Here is a 22,405-nt window from a genome sequence, read left to right on the forward strand (position 1 = left end):
AGTTCATCTGTAGAATATTGTAGACAACCTGAGCGAATACCCACTAAAATCTACTGGAAAGTTCTCTTTATCTGCTGGCAAACACTTAACAGGCCATTTAGTAACCACTAAGTGAACTCAGCAAAGGATGCTGGGTAAGGGAAGAGAGAAAAAAAACAGTTTTCTTACCTAGGAATGTGCTTGAGATGTACTCAGACACTTGGTTCCCTGACCGGCTCATTTCTGAAAGGTGGGTCAGCTCCCGGTTCAACATCCTCTTGAACTGTACAAAAAAGAAACATTATGAGGATATTTGCATAAAATATGTCTTTGGCAATGAATGCCATGCAATATTTGTCGTATAACTATTTGCATAGCTGAACATAAATGAGTCAAAGAAAATATCTTGTAAATGCAGCATCCTATGATTTATCATCTTTAGAAATACATAACTATAAATACAGTGCTACCAATTATTCACTGATTTTTTTCAGGAATTGCAAACCCTATAAACCTAATAAGACTGGCTAATAACAAATATAAAGTGACTTGCTCAAGTATCTGAAACAGGAATCATTACTGAAATGGAACCCAGGCCTTCCTGAGCCACAGGTCAGTTATACAGCCACTGGGCCTAGTCTTCTCTGTGTTTTAAGCTTGTATGCCTAAATTATTTCATATAAATTTTCAATCTAGGATCTCTTTTTTATTAGGCTCCCCTTTTACTATACGTTGACCCTTGGTCCTGGGGGTTTGTGTGGGGGAATCACATATAGTACAGGTTTAACTGGACAGCTTGGAGAAAGATACTTTTATTGAATTCAACAAATAAACAACTTTCCTAAGATAGCTAGTCTAGCCAAACTAAAAAGTATGAGAGGAAGCAAACATATCAGCTAAACTCCCTAATGGGATTGTGTGGGACAAGTACTGTATGATGGGCTGCATGTCCTTCAGGTACTGCAATGGTTAAAGCACTGTTCGTGCAGGGACAGTTTTGCGAGTGCTGTACTGCTGTGCTATTCATATTCCTACAATAGAACTGTCTGCCTGAATGTCAGTTCACAGATGGCATATATAGAATGAGACAAGAATCACACACAGTTGTTGTTTAACTGGACAGCTTGGAGAAAGATGACTTTTAATTACATAATGTATACTCGAGATCCGCAATAATGGAAAATGATTACAAATGCTAAACAATGCATTCATAAGAAGGTTATCAGGAGATAGAATGTGGCATATGTATCTCAATGCATTTGCATTTATAAATATTTGATTCTCTCTCGCTCTCTCTCTCTCTATATATTAAAATTGCATAACTGAATCACTTCATACACACACACATTTATATACATACACACATACACACGTATATATATATATATATATATATATAGATATATATATATATATATATATATATATATATATATATATAGATAGATATATATATATATACAAATTTGTATACACACATACACATGTATCAATCTATCTATCAGTCTATCATCTATCTATCTATCTATCTATCTATCTATCTATCTATCTATCTATCTATCTATCTATCTATCTATCATCTATCTATCTCTATCTATCTATCTATCTATCTATCTATCTATCTATCTATCTATCTATCTATCTATCTATCTATCTATCTATCTATCTATCTATCAATCAATCTATCTAATCTATCCATCTCTACCTGTCCAGCCATTATTTCTCCATCTTTCTGTCTTTCACTAAATGTACCATCTAGCTCTCTATCAAAACAGAGAGGTGCACACATGCCCCATTATATTAAGGAAGAATTCTGAATATTAAAACGTACCTTGATGTAGCCCCAGGACACAGAAAGCAAATAATTTGCTTCAGGCATCTTGGAACACTCCACAAAATGACCAACAAAATCACTTGCTAAGAATTCATACAGAGTCCATACAGTGGAATTCCAAACCAAAAAGATAATCCCAAGATTGCAGCCATCCAAATATTAGCAGCAGTTACAAATCCCGCAAAGATTATAATGCAGCCATCCAAAGCCTAGAGAAATCCTGAATTCCATGCTAGCACTCGGTGTACATGCACCCTCTCTTTATTGCTGGCAGAACAAAAAATGAGATGAGGGCTAGCACAAAAGAGCCACAGCCAAGCCAAGCCAAGTGTATGGAGCTAGCCGAGTGAAAGAATGCATTGCCTATGAGCAGTTCTGTCTTCTGAGTTGCCTTGAGGGGGGATCCCACTTCACATTAATCGCGCTTAGATGAGCTCTGCAGCAAATTAATGATTATTTGGTGTGGAGGGGGAAGTCATGCTTAGCAGTGCAACCATCTCTCAGAAAAGGAAGATTAAGATGGTGGAAGCCCTTGCATAATTGAATAGAGCAAAGCTACCCTGTAGGTGGCACTTCTCATCCTGGGTATTTTAACCCTTAGGATTTTCCTAGCATCCAGAATATAATGGCAACGACATAGGGAAACCCTGCATATTACTAACTCATTTGTGTCACTGTATTGTTGTTTTGGTTTGTTTTTTTTTTATCCAAGAGAGTAATTCAATTTTTTATAAATATGTATATATTTTAGAGAGCATTTAATAAATACCCTTCAACAAATCACACAGCAATGCCCATATATTTGGTTAAAACAAAGCCTAGTTAGAGATTTAAATCACTGACAATGTTAACCTATGGCGAATGGATGGCAGTTTATGTGTATTGTTAAGATTTTCAGTACATTTTGGGCAGATTTTTAGGAAATGAACACACCCTCCTCACAGAATGGTTTCGTCCATTGTATTTTTTTAGGTTAGTGTTAAATAATTCATCTCAGATGGCTGGAGGTGACATCACCTCTTTCCAATCTAGTCTACAACAAAAAAAAAAGAGGCGTTTAGTGGGAACCTAGATCTGCAGTGTAAAATCCCTCAAATCCTACAGGAGGGAGTTCAAACAGAGCCAATTTCAGGACTGTTCTGTTGCCATAGCAACTGCATCATGTTTCTACTGTAAGACTTCTGTTAGATGAAATCATTCATTAAAATGGTGTTCCTCAAATAATTTCTGACTCTGGAATTTCAAGGCATTCCTTTACTCATTAACCCTTGTGATATTTGTTTATGCACAATAAAATGAATGCGCAGTGTGAGGGACAGAACATAGAGAGAAAATTGCTAGAATGACATAATTGCATTGCTTCCTGTAAGAGATCCTGAATAGCATATACATTGCAGGGAAATGAAGGAAACCCTGTAGACTGGTTTCTTCATTATTTATGTTCATGAGTTGGAAAATAATACTGACTTATGCTGCCTAGAGTGCGTCTTGCTGCCCTAATTTCAGCATACAGTTAACGGAGGATCTCATGCTGGCTTCAGTTCAGGCATGCACCATTGTTCAGTTGAAAGCTATCCTGTAGCAGAAATCTCTGTTCAAACTTGATTAGTATTTGTACTAGAGAAACCACATTTTACCAGCTCTTTGAAGAAGAAGCCAGGTCATTCAGCAAGTATATAGAAACAATATCATTATGTTACAGCTCTTAACTAGCGCTGATCCTTATAAAATATTCTGATCAGTAAAAGAGGCCCAAATTGGGGATGAGAATATATATATATATATATATATATATATATATATATATATATATTATTTATTTTATTTATGTGTATATTTATATATATACGTATATGTATCACGTTGCCCTACTTTATCTGCAATTCCATAGCAGGTTTTCCTCATTCTTAATTCCAGTAACTTCTGCTCTGTACTGTCCCACTAGGCATGGCCTTTTGCTTGGATGTCTTTAAAGGTTTTTTATTAACCCAGGATATCGTTATTAATGATGTGAGATTTGTCATGCTTAGGCAAGTTTGTGGCCTCCTCTATATAGACACTAGCTGAGTTACAGAACCCAGAATTCCTATGTACACAAATCCAATTTATTTTATAGTCAGTAAAACACAAAGCCTACAGACGTGTCAAATGAAATGCCTCTCTTGTTATTGTACTATACTGTATATTGATATCTTTGTTATGAAAGGCTGAGTATCCTGGTAGAACCTATGATACAACAATCAATGGATCTTCTGAAACACTTTACCGGACCAAGTACACACATTCAGCCACAGGAAGCAAAGACATAAACATAATAAATAAAGATATAATATAACATACACCACATACAGTATGTGCTCAAAAATATGCATACCCACAAACAACCTTACACATGTGCCTGAGCTTGTGTGTATTGATGCCGAGATAAAAAAAAATGGTAAAGATTCCCCTTAATGTTATAAGTCCTGCTGCCTTTTGCTGGAAATACCTTCAGGGGAAATTCACATTGTGCTGTTTGCACAGATCAGTGAGCAATGTTGTGTGAATATCCATTTAATGAATTCTTGCCTAACTTACTCTGACAGTAAAAGCAGAAAAAATCCCTGAACAAACACACATGCACAGAAAAGATGCTCAGATCCAGGCCAGCTGCCTCAATCTTCTCCTCTTCAAAGTGAGTCTTTGATAGATTTCTGCATCTCTGCCAAAATACTGAAAATGTGCATTGCATTTTTGCATTAGGGGTATAAGGGCTGTCTTGGCAAAACACAATTTAGGGGGGCCCATTAGTGATAAACAGGACCTTCTGAACTTACTGAACTACCACTGCCAGTATTGTTGGACACAGTTGAAAGGTCTCCTTTGGGCCCTTCAGCACCTACAGATGTCAGTGGTAGCTGGGAGTTCTACTTCTTATTAACTTAAGTGCTGAGTGTTTGGGCAACACAGATCTAAGCCATTCTCTCTTTCTGTCTTCACCTTATCCTACAATACCTACTATGTCTCAGGCATTATGCACATCATCTTGACTGTTTACATATAAAATCAGATGCAAGTGCGTTATAGTTGTACAGAGCATTTTTACTATTTAAATGCATCTCTATAGATGTATGTGTTCTTTGCCACTAACATCTGATTTTATTTATGACAGGTGTCACATTTACAATAATTCTGTACACAAGGAGGACTAACTTTTCTTTAAATATATATAAAATTATTGCCCTGGGGTGCACCCAGGGCAATAAAAGCTTCAATGTGTCATACCTAAGTTTTGTTTTTCTTTCATTCATTTCCACTGTAAGAGACATTAATGGATGATGAATTCTCTCCAGACTTCCTTTTTCCTTAAACTGTGTGTTAGAACACAGCACGGTTGCTCTGAATGCTACAGATAAGCATTTAGCCATAACCAGAAGAAATCCCCTAATTGTAAACTGTCTGTCCCCTTTCCATCTATACTGATGAACAATATCCAAAAGAATATTTACGATACAGAGCAAAAAGTTAAAAAAAATGTAACAGGAAACGTATTGTACATTTTAAGGTATAACATGCAAATAACACAGTTCTACAAATCTTGGAACCTCAATGGGATATATGTATCAAGTCTGAACTTCAGATGTGCGAACGGATCTTAGAATATAACGTTATGACAATGTGACAGGTACTGGGATTATTTCCCATTAGATTTAAGTCTAATATACACTGGGACTGTTTATAATTACGGTATCAATAATTTCAAAGGTGTAAAATGTACTGCTGTGAATCATGGATGCGTGTACAAATAAAACTATTAAAAAAAAATGTACATGTACAAGATTTAGTGCCTTTCATTTTTTTCAAATTGCATTTGTGTTTCATTCACTAAATACCAAAACTACCAATGCGACTCTGTAAGCATATTACATAGCATGGCTCCAATAAAATTTATAACATCTTCCTCCACAAGTACCATAAAAACCCAGTATATGTCATTGCTGTTTTATAAAGACTTGGGTAGAAAATTAGGGCTTTAAATCCACACATCCAAACCACACAACTAAAAGCATGTGTCATAGGAAGTGGTTCTGAGAACCCATTTTTTATCATTATTGTGGCTAGGTAGTGACGTCAATAGTTTCTCAGATGTGATACACGGGAAACGACAGCCCTGCAAGCTCTGAAAAATATAGCACAGCGAATGTAATCCATGATACCTGAAAGTTTACCGGTAGCTATAATACAACCGATCCTATTCACATTGTCTGTTCTAGTACAAAGCTAGATTTATTTATTTATTTAGTTTAGTTAGTAGCTAAAGTGTGATCCTATATATATATATATATATATATATATATATATATATATATATATATATATATATATATATAAACAAACCACCAGAAGGCCAGCACTCTCGATTAAAGTGTTCGATTGGTAAATCATCTCCATCCTTTCCAAAAAGGATCAGCACTCACAGGACTTAAAATTCTGAAGTAGGTTTATTAGAAAAACAGCTTTAGGACTAACGTTTCAGCCCCCTTTTTTTAATATCTATTTCTCTCTATCCATGTGTGTGTGTGTATACTTTGATTTGTTCTTAGAAAGGACATACAATAACTTGAAAGAGTAAGGAAAAAAAAAAAACTTGAAAAGTGCTAAATTAATTAAAAAGATATGATTCTGGGAAGTTCTATTATCCTAAAGATCAGCATTTGAAGGAAGTGACACTAAAGGAAAGACTAAACAATTTGGCAGCAGTTAAAGAAAACATCACGTACAAGTGGGCACAATATCTAAACTGGCAGTCAAACAAAACAAATTATGCTGGTGAACAGTGCAGGGAGGCACATAGGCATTTGGCCATTTGCCCAACAAAGCGTCAAGAGTCACTGGTAGAGGACAGTCTGGGGGAGCTTAAAGACCCTTACATGAATTATGACCTTGTTAATAAGCACAGTACGTAGTTTTGCCCATCTTGTTGACAGAAATGCCCTTTCCTATTGTTGAGGACATAACTTCCGCGAGTCTGTGTGGATTGTAGATTCTGCACGTAGTCAGGGCATCTCACAAATCTTAGTTTACTTGTAGGTATACAACTATGAGTAGGCCTATCAGTAGATTCCTCAACTAACATCTTCATAAAGAATAATCTAGACTAGGAAAGAAAGAAATAATTGTATATTTGAATGCAAGTTGTTCAAGGAGTTGTTCACCTTCAAACAACTAGTTGTTTTCAGATAGTTCACCAGAAATAACAACTTTTTCAAATTACTTTCTATTTTAAATGTGTTACCGTTTTTCTAATATTGAAGTGTAAAGTGTAATTTTTCACCTTCTAAAGCAGCTCTGGGAGGGGGGTCGCCGACCCTCTAAACTGTTATGAATTGATACATTTAGTTGATCCATTTCTTATCTTTGCCCCTGCTGAGCAGAATCCCTGAGTTACATTTAAGGCTGTTTGAATTGATACAATAGTCGCTAATATTCCAGAGAGTTGCTGAAAAATGTATCAACTAAGGGGCACATTTACTTAGCTCGAGTGAATGAATAGAAGAAAAAATACTTCGAATTTTTTTTGGCTACTTCGACCATCGAATTGGCTACTTTGACCTTCGACTACGACTTCGAATCGAACGATTCGAACTATTTGACCATTCGATAGTCAAAGTACTGTCTCTTTAAAAAAAAAACTAAAACCTACCGAACATCAATGTTAGGCTATGGGAAGGTCCCCATAGACTTTCTAACAAATTTCTGATCGAAGGAAAATCGTTCGATCGATGGATTAAAATCGTTCAATTGGAAGGATTTAATAGTTTCCTTCGATTGAACGAATTGCGGTAAATCCTTCGACTTCAATATTCGAAGTCGAAGGATTTAACTTCGACAGTCAAATATCGAAGGTTAATTAACCCTCGATATTCGACCCTAAGTAAATGTGCCCCTACATGTTGCGAAATTGTAACAGTTTAGAGTCTGCGCCTGAATTACTGAGCTGCCAGTCTGAAACACTAGAGACAGCAAAAAAGAAATAATGGAAAGTAATTGAAAAAAGTCTATTTCTGGGGAACAATCTGAAAACAACTGATCTAAAAAAGTGTTTCGAAGGTGATCAACCCCTTTAATGTTCCCTCGGTAACCTGATACACTTATATCTCTTGCATTAAGTTTTCATCTGACCCTGTATTGAAGATTATTCTGAGAATAAACTGCAATGGGTTGTTCTTCCACATTATAGATTTATTTGTAATTTAGTAAAGGTATGGGTCTGTTATCTGGAAACCCGTTATCCAGAAAGCTCTGAATTTCGAAAATGCCATCACTCATAGACTCCATTTTATCCAAATAATCCAAATTTTTAAAAAGGATTTCCTTTTTCTCTGTAATAATAAAACAGTGTATTGTCCTTGATCTCAGCTACGATATAATTAATCTTTATTGGAAGCAAAACCAGCCTATTGGGTTAATGTAATCTTTCCATGATTTTCCAGTAGACTAAAGGTATGTAGATCCAAATTACAGCAACATCTGTTATCTGGAAAACCCTAGTTACCGAGCATTCTGGATAACAGAATTTATATAATGTATACTGTATAATGTATAATGTAATGATATTCCAAATTGCACCTGTGTTGCAAATGGTATTCAGTCTGTGTTCATGATAAAAGAACAAACCTCTAACTTAAAAAAAAAATACAGTTGAACACATCTAGCTTAATTAGCGCAGAAATCAAATAAGGGACAATTAATGCTGGGTCTGATGTAAATGACAAAAAAAAATCCCCAAACTGTCCTCCATGTAGCCACACTGCAAGAATTCTGTTGTTACAAAAAAAACTCTCCAACCAACCCAATTGACTGGCCCCTTTAACTGAGTTCATCTGCATGAATACAGCATTAAAATCTCTAGATTTACTATAAAACAAACAGAGATCTGACAAACAGCAGAAATACATGACCTACAATATTGTCATTTGAAAGTATTCCCACGCACCGCACTTTTGTAAAAGACCACAAACTCACTTTTAAAGATCAGATTGTTCTGATGTTCCCACAGTACGGAAAAAAAGGTAAAAGGCCTGTGCATAAATGGCTTTTATATGTAGTAAGAATGGAATATCAAGAAAGCTGTGTATTTCTGCTTCCAGGTGGCAGCATAGACTTTAACCTTTAAACCGATTTCACAGAAAAAAATCAGATGCTTCTTTCTTTTTTGAGTTTGGCACAGTTTTTAAAATGATAAAAGTATTTGTTAATGGTGCTTATTGGTATGCTTTTTTGTTAATGATCTGTTTATTTAACAAGAGTTCTGCCACGTTCTCAGGACTAAAAAGCCTGTCTATCAGGATCCAGGGCAGTGCACCTATGAAGTCATCTGAATGTTTTTGTTGGAAAAAGACTGCAGAGGAAGTTGCAATTACCTATTGTCTTGTTGGCCTCAGCACACATTCTTGGTAGTTCTTCTAGACAATGACATCTTATATTATGTTGCTTAGGGAAAAGTTTCTTAGGGTTAAGGTTACTTAACTAAAGTACAATCATAATATACAGGTATGGGACCTGGGGTTTTCCGGATAAGGGATCTTTCTGTAATTTGCATCTCCAACCTAACGCCTGCTAAGAAACATTTAAACATTAATTAAACCCAATAGGATTGTTTTTCCACCAGCAAGGATATCTTAGTTGGGATCAAGTACAAGGTACTGTTTTGTTTTACAGGGAAAAATGAAACATGTTATAAAATTTTAAATAATTACATTAAAATGGAGTCTATTGGAAACAACCTTGGCATAATTCAGAGCTTTCTGGATAATGGGTTTCCAGATAATGGATCCTACACCAAAAAAAACAACAAAAAAAAACAAATATATATATCTATATATATATAGATATATATATATATATATATTTTTGGACAAGAAACTCTGGCATCTATGTTTGAGTAGTTTATATATTTTTTAAAATGCTGCATTACACAGTATTTGTATTTATATTATATGTACTTGAGGACAGGTTTTTCACTTACACATTTTTTTGGGGATTTCCTGGTATCCATATGTTTTGTTAGCATTGCATACTCTCTGTGGCTACATTATAACTATATTAAACACAGGGACCAGAGCTCTAAGTTTTATTCATGCTACTGGCTTTAATCCATCTGTATGTGTCCAATTTTTCAGACTAATTATTGAATTGATGTCATGTAGTTATAAGTGATTTCAACAGCTCAGTCAAACCCAGTGAACTAAAATAGAATAGTTGAACCAACTGCTTGAGTCTGGCTAAAGCCACATCTCGTTGCAAGTGACCCTTGGTGGGTTATTTACTAAAACTTGCTTTTTTCTCATATTTTACCAGAAACAAATTCAACCTAACTCCCATCCACAAATTTGGCTAATTTACTAATAAAAAAACTCAAGAAATTCGGATTGAAAAAAATGAAAAAACGAATTAACAATCTTATTAATACATCAATTTTTCAAATTTATAGGCTTAAAAATCTTGATTATTTTTGAGTTTATATACTTAAAAACCTCAAATTTATCAAGTTTCTGAGCAAAACCAGTGACAAACACCCCAAAAAAACAAAAACCATGAAGTCAAAAAAATCTTCAAATGGTTAAAGGGACCTCTGCCATTTACTTTTAAATGAATTTGACAGGTTTTAGTATTTTCAGATTTGGATTTTTTGCTGCTTTGGGCCATAATAAATCTCTAAAACCACAAGACTTTTTTTTCCTCTAAAAATTCTAGTTTTTAAAATTTTTAGAGAAAACAAAACTCGACCTTTAATAAGTAAACCCCTAAAATGTTAATTACTTTAAAAGCTAAGGATTTCGTGAACTCACTGGCACCAACAGAATTTTAGCTTGGTCTACATTAAAAACCCACAGGCTGAAAAATTATCAAAGTAAAATTTTTACATATATTTTTTATATTTTGTTTCCATAGATCAAGAAAAAATACTTTCTCTGAAATGTAGTTGACATAAACATACGAATAAGCTGTTTCATGTGCCCCCTCTATTATGTTATTGCAGCAGGCTAGAACAAGTTTCATCTGAAAATCTGGCGGTAAGCTCTACGTAGTATGTTAACCTAAACACACATACATATATACATGCACACATATGCACAAGCATCCAAACACATACAAAACACACATGTACAAAAACATACTTCAACATACAAGAGCACACAAATAAACACTCTAATGCAGATATCTATATAATATATGACTGCTTGCAAAAAAGAATGAGCATCAAAGATATATGGAGCTGCATAGCGTATACAAACACCCATTCAATTAAACAATTTACTTCTACTGGTATGATTCCTCCCACACATGCGTGAATGAACTTGTGTAACATCTTGAATCAATTTTACAAATCTCTCTTGGCCTGGATAGAGTCTGGCTCCTTTGTTGGTGCAATTCTGTAGTTTTTGGCCAAGTCAGGAAGGAGCCAGGAAATTGGAGTCACACTTCTAACAGCTGTACCATGCCCACTAACACACTGACATGACGTAGGTTGGCTGGGGTAATGCAGGGCCAGGAACTAAGAGAGCACAAGGTCAGGAAGATGGGTCACGTTTTACAGTGTGATTGAAGCATGGATCCTGCTGCTTTTGCCTGCTTCTTCCTCTCTAAGCTTTTTCTCTCTCCCTTCCTCTTATTCCAAAACATCCTGTTTTCAAAACAAATGTGGTTTTATTTGAATAAGAAGAGTGCTTCTATCACACCTTATCAGAGTTAAGGCATTCCTGTCTCTTTATCGCCTGTGCAAAGCATGGCACACAGCCTAGGAGCTTATCAGTAGCTACTGCATAACATTGTTGGACACTTAGGGGGTTATTTATCAGAGTCTGAATTTATATTAATATCTTCTGAAAAAAACTCAGACCAAATCCGCACAGGTTTTTTTGGCTTATTTATTAATACACTTTCCCGAAAATTTTGTTTGTGGTAAAAAATTCGAATAAAATGTGAATTTTACAAATTTTTAGGATTTCCACCCGAAAACTCCGTTTTTTTTCGGATTTTTGCCCAAAAAGTTCAGATTATTGCATGAAATCCAGTGCAGATCATGACTTCTCCCGATGCCTAATATGCAATGTTAACCAGCTTTTAACAGACAGAATTTTGTTCACTAAAAACTTTTTTGTTTTTTTTGTTGTTTCCATCCTCTGGGTTTAATACATTCCGAAAAATTAACAATTTTTTAAAAATCAGATTTTATAAAAAAAAAACACAATTTTTTTGTGATTTTGCATTCAGAGTTTAGTAAATAACCCCCTACATATGATGTAGAGCGTGATATTATGAGACAATTGTCAATTGGTTTTCATTTTTATCATTTGTGGTTTTCGAGTTATTTAGCATTCTATTCAGCAGCTCTCCAGTTTGCAGTTTCAGCAATCAGGTTGCTAGGGTCTAAATTACCTTAGCAACCATGCATTGATTTGAATAAGAGACTGGAATATGAATAGGAGAAGGCATGAATAAAAGATTAGTAATAAAAAAGTAGCAATAACAATACATTTGTAGCCTTATGGAGCATTTGTTTTTGGATGGGGTCAGTGACCCACATTTGAAAGCTAGAAAGAGTCAGTAGAAGAAGGCAAATAACTTAAAAACTTAAAAAAAAAAATAATGATGACCAATTGAAATGTTGTTTAGAATTGGCCATTCTATAACACACAAAGGACTAGGGCAGAGACACTTGGTCAGATTCGGGGAGATTAGTCGCCCAGAGACAAATCTCCTCTTCATCAGGGCAACTGATCTCCCCGAACTGCCTTTCCCCCTGCTAGAATGCAAATCACCGATGGGATCGCACTTGGAGCGCTTTGTTTCCCAAAGTCGCCCCGAAGTTGCCTCATGTGGAAACTTCGGGTGACTTCGGAAAACAAAGCGCTCTGGAAGTCAGGGGACGGTAGTTCAGGAAGATTTGTCACCAGGCGACTAATCTCCCCAAATCTGACTGTGTGCCTCTGCCCTAAAAGTTAACTTAAAGATGAAACATCCCTGTCATATCTGTTTTTCTACCGCAAGCATACAAGGCCCTTTCACCCGAAACCCATTTACACATCAGTAAGAGTTTTGGACTTTTAAACAAATGAGAGCTGCCATACAGCATATCTCAGTCATAGTGTTTTTCAAAGAAACTATTACAGTCACGCCAGCCGGACAATAAAAGGCATGGTTATGATAAACTTAAGAATGTCTAAGCCAAATCAGTATAGTAAAGTTCACTCATTGTGCACCTAAAACGTGTTCTCTGCATGCTAGTATTTAGATATATACAGTAAAAACATACAAACAGTACTGCATGCTTCAACTACACTTTCCAATTAAAAACATGTACATAATCCTCTCCCTTTCATGCCTCCAAAAAAAATCGGTGAAAACGATTTCTGTTAGTGGTATCATTGTGTTCAATTGTTTAAAAAAAATTCTGCAACATTGTTCCCACTACAAGAAATGTTCTGCTCTGATTTCTAATGAAAGCCCTGAAGCTGCAGTACTTTTTATCAAATTTAAATACAAACACAGGCACACAGTTATATATACTTTCATGTATATTTTTCCTATAACTTGTATAGATGGACATACTTGATTTCATTAAATTAAATAACGTTTTCACATGATGCTGGAAGCCAAGCTGTTTGTCTAATCTAAATTCATATATTTGAACAAAGAAAATTCCGCAAGAAAAGTAACCAAACCCAAGAGGTTTCTGATTATACCGTCATTTTCACCTAGCCGTCTAGCCTTGGGAAGAGATGTGTTTCTCAGTTCTGTTGAAATATAGAGTAAGACTGTGTATGTTGCTGGAGCAATAAGATAATATTTGCACAAAGCCACACCACAATAACCAGGCTGTGGCTTGCATTCTGTTTGTCTGAAGAAAGTATCTTCTGCTATTACAAGATATTAAAAAAAAGAAATGGAATGCTTTCTAGAAACATTGCTGGAAGTGAGTAATCCAATATAAAGCCTTTTGAAGTAACCTCTGTCTTAACACATTTAGGGCTTTCTTGGAACAAATAAGGTATAGTACATGCATGTGGTAGGTGCCTGGATGGTACATTCTGTATTGAAGTTAATAACATCAGAGTCACTTCACACTGAAAGGGTAACCAACTGGACATTATACACTGAAAATCCAGTACACAGTTATCAATCTGTTTGTTTCAACTTTGAGGAATGGATACAGCAAGTTGACTTTTTGTGGATTAGCAGCAATTACAGAACCTGTTGATTATAGTTCTGAGGAAATCTAATGCACAATGAAGTTATTCAGCCACTCACTCGCATGCATAGATTATTTAATGAAAGTACAGGTATGGGACTTGTTATCCAGAATGCTTGGGATCTGGGGTTTTCCGAATAATGGATCTTTCTAAATTGGATCCACATACCTTAAGTCTACTAGAAAATCATGTAAACATTACATAAACCCAATAGGCTGTTTTTTCTTCCAATAAGGATTAATTATCTTAGTTTGGATCAAGTGCAAGACACTGTTTTATTATTATAGAGAAAATATTGGAAAAATGTGGGTTATTTGGATAAAATGGAGTCTATGGGAGACGGCCTTTCCAAAATCCAGAGCTTTCTTGATAATGGGTTTCTGGATAACAGATCCTATACCTGTATATGCAGGTGGAATATATATTTATGTGTTGATTAATAAATCAAATGATGTTCTCATATTCTATTCACTATATAACACCTTGGCAAACATTGGGGCAATGTAATAAAAGTCACAATAGTTGCACACATGTAGTTACTCACAGCAACAAATTTGCAGTCACTTGTGTGAGCAAACTCATTGCTAAGGGTGCAGAATTTAATTACATTAACCGGCAAGGATGTCTTACTGGGTAGTGTTTACAATTTTAAGGAAGGAAATAATGAAGAAGAAAAACAGCAGTCTGCTAGAACATTACTTACAAAGAGTGTAAAACTCTCTGTGTATTAAACATATGTTACAAAAAAACTCTCTGTGTATGTACATTACTGAAACATAAAACATCCCAAATTAATTAGTTGCAGAATTACATCCTAGAATATTCCCTATCTAGAACTCTTAAACAGAAAACTGGGAAACCAAGTGTTGTTACGTCTTTTAGAGCATTGAAGCTACTACCTGTTCTTCTATAAATGGCAAATACTGCCAAACAGAAGCAGGAAACTATTGCCACTAATTAATAAATAGTACATACTTCAAGTATTGATTCAGTTCCTAGCGGCTAAAACCAGGACAATCCAGGGAAATGTGAGAAAAAGTTACGCTTTTCTAAACTTTTTTGTAATCAAAGTAATAATCCCGACCTGACATGGCAGTCTGAAATCTGTAAACAATCTTTCATCGAATGCCAAAACCCTATACGCACACTGAGATTGCATAAAACTGATGGCTTGGTGTCAAACTTTCAAAAAGGAAACTTAAACACATGTTTCTGTATTCATATTAGTGTATTAAGTGTATCAAACTTTTTTTATTTGATACTCAAATATATATATATATATATATATATATACACATACACAGTTAGCTGGTAAGCTGGTACCTTACCTTGTTAGATGCCATCTCACTGACCGATCTGTAGGTCTGGATAGTCTCAAGCTGATCCAAGCACCAGTCAAGTTCTTCTAAAGTGTCCATTGCAATTTTTTGATAGGAATCCTCTGCAAACAAGCACATTGACATGTAATCAGGCTCCAGCTTCTCTAAGGTCTGCATGGTGGATTCAGTGCCAGCACAGCTGAGGCACACGGTATTGTAAGCTGTACAGTGCTCCTTCATCATGGGCTTTCTGTCCTTGCCTTCCCCCTTCTCACTCTGTCTAAACACATCAGCACACTTCTCTACTTTGTACAGTCATAGCCTGTTTTCTGTCAGCCCCAGTGTGATGTCAGTGTAGGAACTTCCTCCTGCCTCTGGCCTGTGGGAGGATCACTGTCTGACAGGCTAATCTACATACACCAGCCCCGAGCTAACCCATGCTATTTCCTTGACTCTCCTTTATTTCTCATAAGTCTTAATCACCGCTGCTTTTGCACAGAATCGAGGGTTGAGCAACAAGAAGCTTTCTTAAGTTTCAGTTTATCTGTTAGAATAAGCAACTTTTAGATCAATGCCATCACGAAACACCCTTGGGCTGATTGTAAAGTTTGCCACATAAAAAGAGGGAGAGAAACTGTAAGACAAATAAAACAAAGGGATACTGCAGAGGGTAATTCCAGTGCTTAATCCTGTTAAAAAGCCATCATGACTAAACTAGTGTGAACATCGTTAAGATAAGTATACAGGTATGGACCCGTTATCCAGAATGTTTGAGACATGGGGCTTTCCGAATAGGGGGCTTTCCATAATCCGGATCTCCATAGCTTATATCAACTAAAAAATCATTCAGACATTAATTAAACCCAATAGAATGGTTTTGTCTCCAATAAGGATTAATTCTACTTTAGCTGGGATTAATGATAAGGTACTGTCTTCTTATTACAGGGAAAAAGGAAATATTTTCTAAAAACTGGATTGTTTCGTTAAAACGGAGTCCATGGAAGATGGCCTTCCCACAATTCTGCATTTTCTGGAGAACTAGTTTCTGGATAACAGATCCCATCCTTGTACATTTAACTTTTCATTTCTGTGTTCTAATTATGTTTATGTGCACTCGACAAACCTCCTATGTAGTTTTCCAAAACCTGCCTATACTTGCAGTGCCTACCCTTTATACTGCCATATACAGGTATAGGAGCTGTTATCCAGAGTGCTTGAGACCTAGGGTAATCTGGATCTCCATACCTTAAGTCTGCTAAAAAAAATCAAAGTAATTATATCTTAGTTAGAATCAAGTGCAAAATATTGTTTTATTGTTTGTTTAAAATGGAGTCTATGGGAGATAGCTTTCCCATATTTTGGAGCTTTCTGTATAACGGGTTTCTGGATAACAGGTTTGTGGAGAACAGGTTTCTGGATAATGGATCCCATACCTGTAATGCCGATTGTACAAACCTGTGGCCCAAATTACATCAAATTGACTTACATAAAAAAATTAACAAACAGAATAAGCCAAATAAAACAAACCACAAAAGACTACAAACATATCCAGTGAACTTGCACCATGTAATGACTATATGGCAATGGAAGAGTAATGAGGAGTAGGTTAATTGTTGTGTTAAATGCTAGAAGCAATTTGATTGGAGTTTTATAAAGGCTGTTTATGCACAAATCAATTTATAAGAATGAGGAAGGAAACACTAAGCACTTCTGGGATCATTCTGCATGTTTTTTTTTCTGCATTACTACTTTCAAAATACTACACCATAGATTCTCTCTCTCTTTTTCACATCTTTTTTATTCTTCACCTGGTGATGGTTCATCTGTGAATCTGTAAAAGTTGCATTCAGGTTGGACACCTATTCAGAGCTGGTAAAAAGTCTTACATTGTTCTTACAGTATAATAGTTTGGGTTTTCCGTACACTTGTATGGGGCTACATTTTTTTCCACCCATGTATAAACAAACCAGCCTACTCTTTAAGGAGTAAAAATGAGAACCAATATTACACACTCCAGTCCTCCCCCAATTATTTATGCAAAATGAAAGCTTTGAGCGTCTTTTAGACATCCATAGAACATTTTGTTAACGCAGAAGTAAACAGTGTTACGTAAAACGGTAATGAATGTCAGCCTCCAGCAGTGGTACCCAGAGACCAGGACCACTGTGCATTGCTTCATATGTACCTTCTAGTATTGCATACCATGGCCACTGTGAAATGTTGCAACAACCTTTTAAAGTTACAGCATTTTACAGGTTCTGTTATACATAACCTGTATTGTGGCCTGCTGTGTTTATTTTCCTTAAGGCTACACATTTACACCCAATAGAATTGTTTTGCCACCAACAAGACTTATAATAATCAAGAATTACTTTCTTTAATAGGCCTCTGTGAACGGCATTCCAGTATTTCAGGGCAACTGGGCTGTTACATTATGACAAAAATGCTGTAATAGGAATGTCCAGCATCGTACAAGGACCAACGGGGCTTCTGCGCCACAGGGTCCCCCCCAGCCGCAGGCCCCCCAATTGCACCTGTCCTCTGTTTGGGCTGCAAGAAATCAGGGGGCATTGTGGGCCATGAGGGAAGTAGATGGGTGCGGATCTGGGTTGGCAGGTTTTTACGTAGTGTCCCGCTGGCTCAGTTAGTTTCCGGGAATATCATTTATCAGTGCAGTGCAATGTGCAAAATTTAGACACAAATCAACATGCTTTTTTTAGCCAACAATATACAGTAGAACCCCACTTTTACGTTTTCCCAGAAACCACTAAAAACAAATGTAGATTTTGGAAAAATGTAAAGTGCAGGGAGAAATTAATGCAGTGTACATCCAACGCACTGTGAATAATAACTTTGTTAATAACATCACTGCACTTTACAAATAGCACAATCATGGAATGTTATTGCTTTGTGTTTGCCAGAAATTTGAAAAAGTCAGAAAAGCATTTTAAAACTATATATATATATATTTTTTTTTTGTGGGAGACTTCCTTCTGATATGAACAAACACAGTTCTTTAGTCTTTTTTGGCCTTTGTGTAGTGACCTCATTGCATTTGTGATATCATCGTCATCATGGGCAATATGCTGAGAGTTTGTACTTGTTTTACATCAATCACTTGTTTAGAAAAGGCAACTGAAGTGACGCGTGTGTGCTCAGCAGCCGAGCATGACAATGCTGAATGAGGAGAAAGGCTTCTGTCAACAATAGCCATACCCAAGCAAGGATGTATAACATTGTTATGGTTATTCTCTTCAGTGTAATAAGCATTGTAGGATGAAATGATTGTTAAATAATTACTACATGTCAAACTCACCAAGAGTAATGACATGGTGCTGGAAAATTATTAAAAATGCATATATGAAGAAACCCAATGTACAGGATAATGCTTAAAACAAGAAGCTATCTGTGTGTCCATGTATCTAGCTTTGCAGAGCTCTCTGTACTGTGTCAAAACATTTTTACTTGTATTTCACGCATTGATAAAACATGTGCTGTAGACCCATGCCCCATCCAGAAAGTGAATACTCTTGGAGTCTGTGAATATAAGCATTTAACTGCTTTTATGGTCTAACTGGGGCTGTGTTGGGTTAGTTGAAGATGAACTGATAGGTTGAATGCATTTGAACTAAATCACTGGAGTAGAATAATGGATAGCTTCTATGTGCACCATCTCCTCACAGCCTGTTCTCACCTTCTCCAGAGTGTGAATTCTGGTTGGTTGAATAGATCCTAGACTTTTCTTTATGTTTGATATCAGGTTTTAATACTACACTCCTATGTGATCTGCAAAAGTGACTGTTATGGAAGGGATACTCTGAAGAACATTGTCCCTCCTTTAGTTAGGCAGCAGAGAACAGATGGCTGATTTGTTTCGTGAAATTTGCTTTACCCATTCCAATATCCTGCCAATATAAATCATGGCAGGGGTGCACTGATGACTTGCATGTTTAATATATTACTTCACCTGCCATCACTGCCTGATTTGAAGGGAATGGGCAGCATTGCAATTTCTAAAAACGAATACTTCTATGGTATTATATTCACTCATCCTGTGATGTATGTACATGATGCATCCCATTCACATCAGGCCTGAATGGTGCCATCTGTGGAAGTAGTTGTGGCGGAAAAATATATACAGTAGCAGGAGTGAGAAAAATGTAAGTGTGATAGATATAATAATAATAATGATAATAATTATTATAATAATTATTATAATAATAATAAAGTGTACAGTTAATGAGCTTAGATATTTGTACAAATTAATAGGAAAGTGTGTATATATATTCTTGCCTGCAGCTATGCAATACTGGCAATGGATATTCTGTGAGTGTGAGCTGAATAAAGGTGGCTATCCATAGGCCGATAAAAGTCAGCAGTTTATTGGCCAGTGTAAGGGGCCCTCCGACGTGCTTCCCCAATCAATATCTGTCTGAAATTGCCAGATGTCGATCAAACAGGCTTAAAATTCCTGCCAGATCCACCTGCATTCCTGATCAGTGCAAGATCTACCCATTTATGGCCATCTGAAGACAGCAGTGTCTTCTGATTCAGTGGTGGGTCATTAAAACACTATTACAAGAATAGAAGGAAAGGGATGTCAACCCTCTCAAGGTCTGTTCAGTTACTTCCCTAAAGAATGCTCTTGCAAGTTTTAGTGTTATCCCATTAATATTACTGATTTCCCACCCCCATATCATTAAAGTGACAAATGCTGCATGTGGTGTTGCCTACCCAGATGTTGCTTGCTGGTAAACTGTGCATTTTCTAGAACTTTTAAAACTTGCTTGTTTGAGATTACAGTAAGGCTGATGCCAGATGAGATTGCTCATCGGGTTGCTGAAATATGCAGGCCAAGAATCAGCCCCTACACTGGCATTAGCATCCTGCCTTGCCGGCGCCCAAAACAATTGTATTGGCCAGGGTGCAGGCAAATACACATCTGATTTTCATGAGTAAGCCAACTCTTCTGTTTTTTCGCCAGAATCAGACAAATGCGTCTGCACCCAGGCCAACACAATGGTTCCGGGTGCAAGAAGGAAAAGATGCTAATGCCAGGGGCAGATTCTCGGCCTGCATATTTCAACAACCCGATTTTCAGTCCCATCTGGCATTAGCCTTAGCTTAGATTCTATCTGGTTATTTTGTTTTTTATTATTCCAAGCATCTTAATCAAATCTTTTCCAAGGGTTTGTGTGTTTTATATGTAATTTAGCCTCTCCAATTGAGATATGGGGAAGGTCTGTTTAAGACCACAGCCCTGGGTTTCCTGACTTTTCCAGCTAGGTGGTATCCCTAGGGACTAGTTAGTAATAAGGTGAGATAGTAATTTTTTTCTGGGATATTGTCACTTTAATTATATTGGTTCTTGAAATTGAAATAAATAAATCTTTTTGAGCCCCACTGGGGCAAAGACTAATGGGAATGATTTACATTCTCTGTAACGTGTGTTGGTACTGTAAATAATAATAAACAATTATGCCAGTTAATTCCTTAGCTTCCTAATGGGCAGGAATGTAAAGCAAACAGGAGCTCATTCCACCCTATCCCATCTGCTCAGGTGATCCATCAGACTACTTTGCCAAAACTTTACTAATTCTTAGACATCAGCTATACACTGTTCAGTAATGCCTTTTAGTGTAACTTGAATCTCATCCAGTGGCCTGTGCCAATCCCTCCCACGGAATGGGACCTTCAACTTGTGGCTTCCCAGCTGTTGCTTGTCATGGGAGCTACAGTGCTGCAACAGCTGGGGAGCACAGGTTGAAGATCCCTGCCCTAGGGCATAGTAAAATCGTAACTGACCTAATTGCTACAGGAAGTGTATCATAAGGACACATGGGTAGCAGATGTTAACACTCTTCAGGGGCACTTTAAGACTGCAGTGGAGAATGAAACAATTCCCCTAGACAGGCAGTGGGAATATGAACCTTTTATTATATATATGTAGCTTAAGAATGAAGTCAACATAGGAGATCATAATACATTCAGCCTTTAAAATCCTTGGAAAACTGAGCATTCTCAGCACTCATTTCCTATTCTATTGCAAGCAAAGATTTTAAAGGATAACTTTTGCTGATAAATATGAAGTTGAATATGAAACTCAGTAGTGAAGAAGAAATACATTCACACAGTATTTGTGCTTCATTTAGTAATACAGAGCAAAATTGTAGGAAAGTATAACAGCCAGTGAAAGATTTTCTAACTCTACTAGACTAAACAAAGCTAATTGCTGATTGGACACAAGGCCACAAAGAGAAACAGCTGTAATCTAGGGTTAACAGCAGAGGTAAATAATGATTTGCAGCTCCCATTAAGATATACTTGTAAATATGCAGAGAATAGGTGTAATGTGCAATAAAATATGGCACAGCCTGATTATAAAAAGATCATATATAAGACAAGGTGATTTTTATAATGGCATTTTTATCTTACAGTTTGCATTTCATTTTACATTCTTCTGCAAACCATGTAGAAAAACGTGTTCTTGTATGTGCAGATGCAAGCTTTACCTGTGATTGAACTGAGATGGTATTTTATTAATTATGTGCTAAGGTTAAACAAAGCCCTACAGCATGGATTGGTCTACTGCAGCCCCTTCACATTCCAAAGCCTTTCTGCACTCTCAGCATATATACAGAGTCTCTGTAACAACATGCTTCCCTTCACTATTGCATTTTTACTGCTGCATTGTTCTCTTAGATGAGGTTTGTGCCAATACTAGATCTGGTTACAGCTTTCACTATATTCCTTGATTTGTGTAAAGGATACAGCTAAATTTGTTACCATGTATACTGTAAATAACAACAGACATAGATATCAATAATATTAAACATCCAGAATGATACTTCTTGAACTTGAAATTAATCATAATTATAAAAATAAGCTGTTGCTGGCTGCACAAGACTACATACTATATCTTAACTATATTTTTCCAAAACCTAAGATTAGGCCTCGACCAACTAACCTTTCCAAAACGCCCACATACTGGGGGTCATTTATCAACACTGGGCAAATTTGCCCATGGGGTGACAGGG

General features: G+C 36.4%; 1 protein-coding gene across 4 annotated transcripts in view; it reads right to left on the minus strand.

The window, feature by feature from the left end:
- The window catches only part of pde4b.L (phosphodiesterase 4B L homeolog), a 240,064-nt gene that overhangs the window by 12,537 nt on the left and 205,122 nt on the right, over positions 1-22,405 (minus strand). For 3 of the 4 annotated variants that reach the window (XM_041590376.1, XM_041590377.1, XM_018258223.2), the window contains 2 exons: positions 15,378-15,490; positions 169-262 (listed from right to left, as the gene is read on the minus strand). In XM_041590376.1, coding sequence (XP_041446310.1) covers positions 169-262; positions 15,378-15,490 — 207 coding nt within the window. Of the gene's footprint in view, positions 1-168; positions 263-1,810; positions 2,440-15,377; positions 15,491-22,405 lie in introns of those variants that run through there. The other variant, XM_018258224.2, reaches the window with a different exon arrangement.

This window comes from Xenopus laevis, chromosome 4L (genome assembly GCF_017654675.1).
Source record: "Xenopus laevis strain J_2021 chromosome 4L, Xenopus_laevis_v10.1, whole genome shotgun sequence".
Classification (NCBI taxonomy): domain Eukaryota; kingdom Metazoa; phylum Chordata; class Amphibia; order Anura; family Pipidae; genus Xenopus; species Xenopus laevis.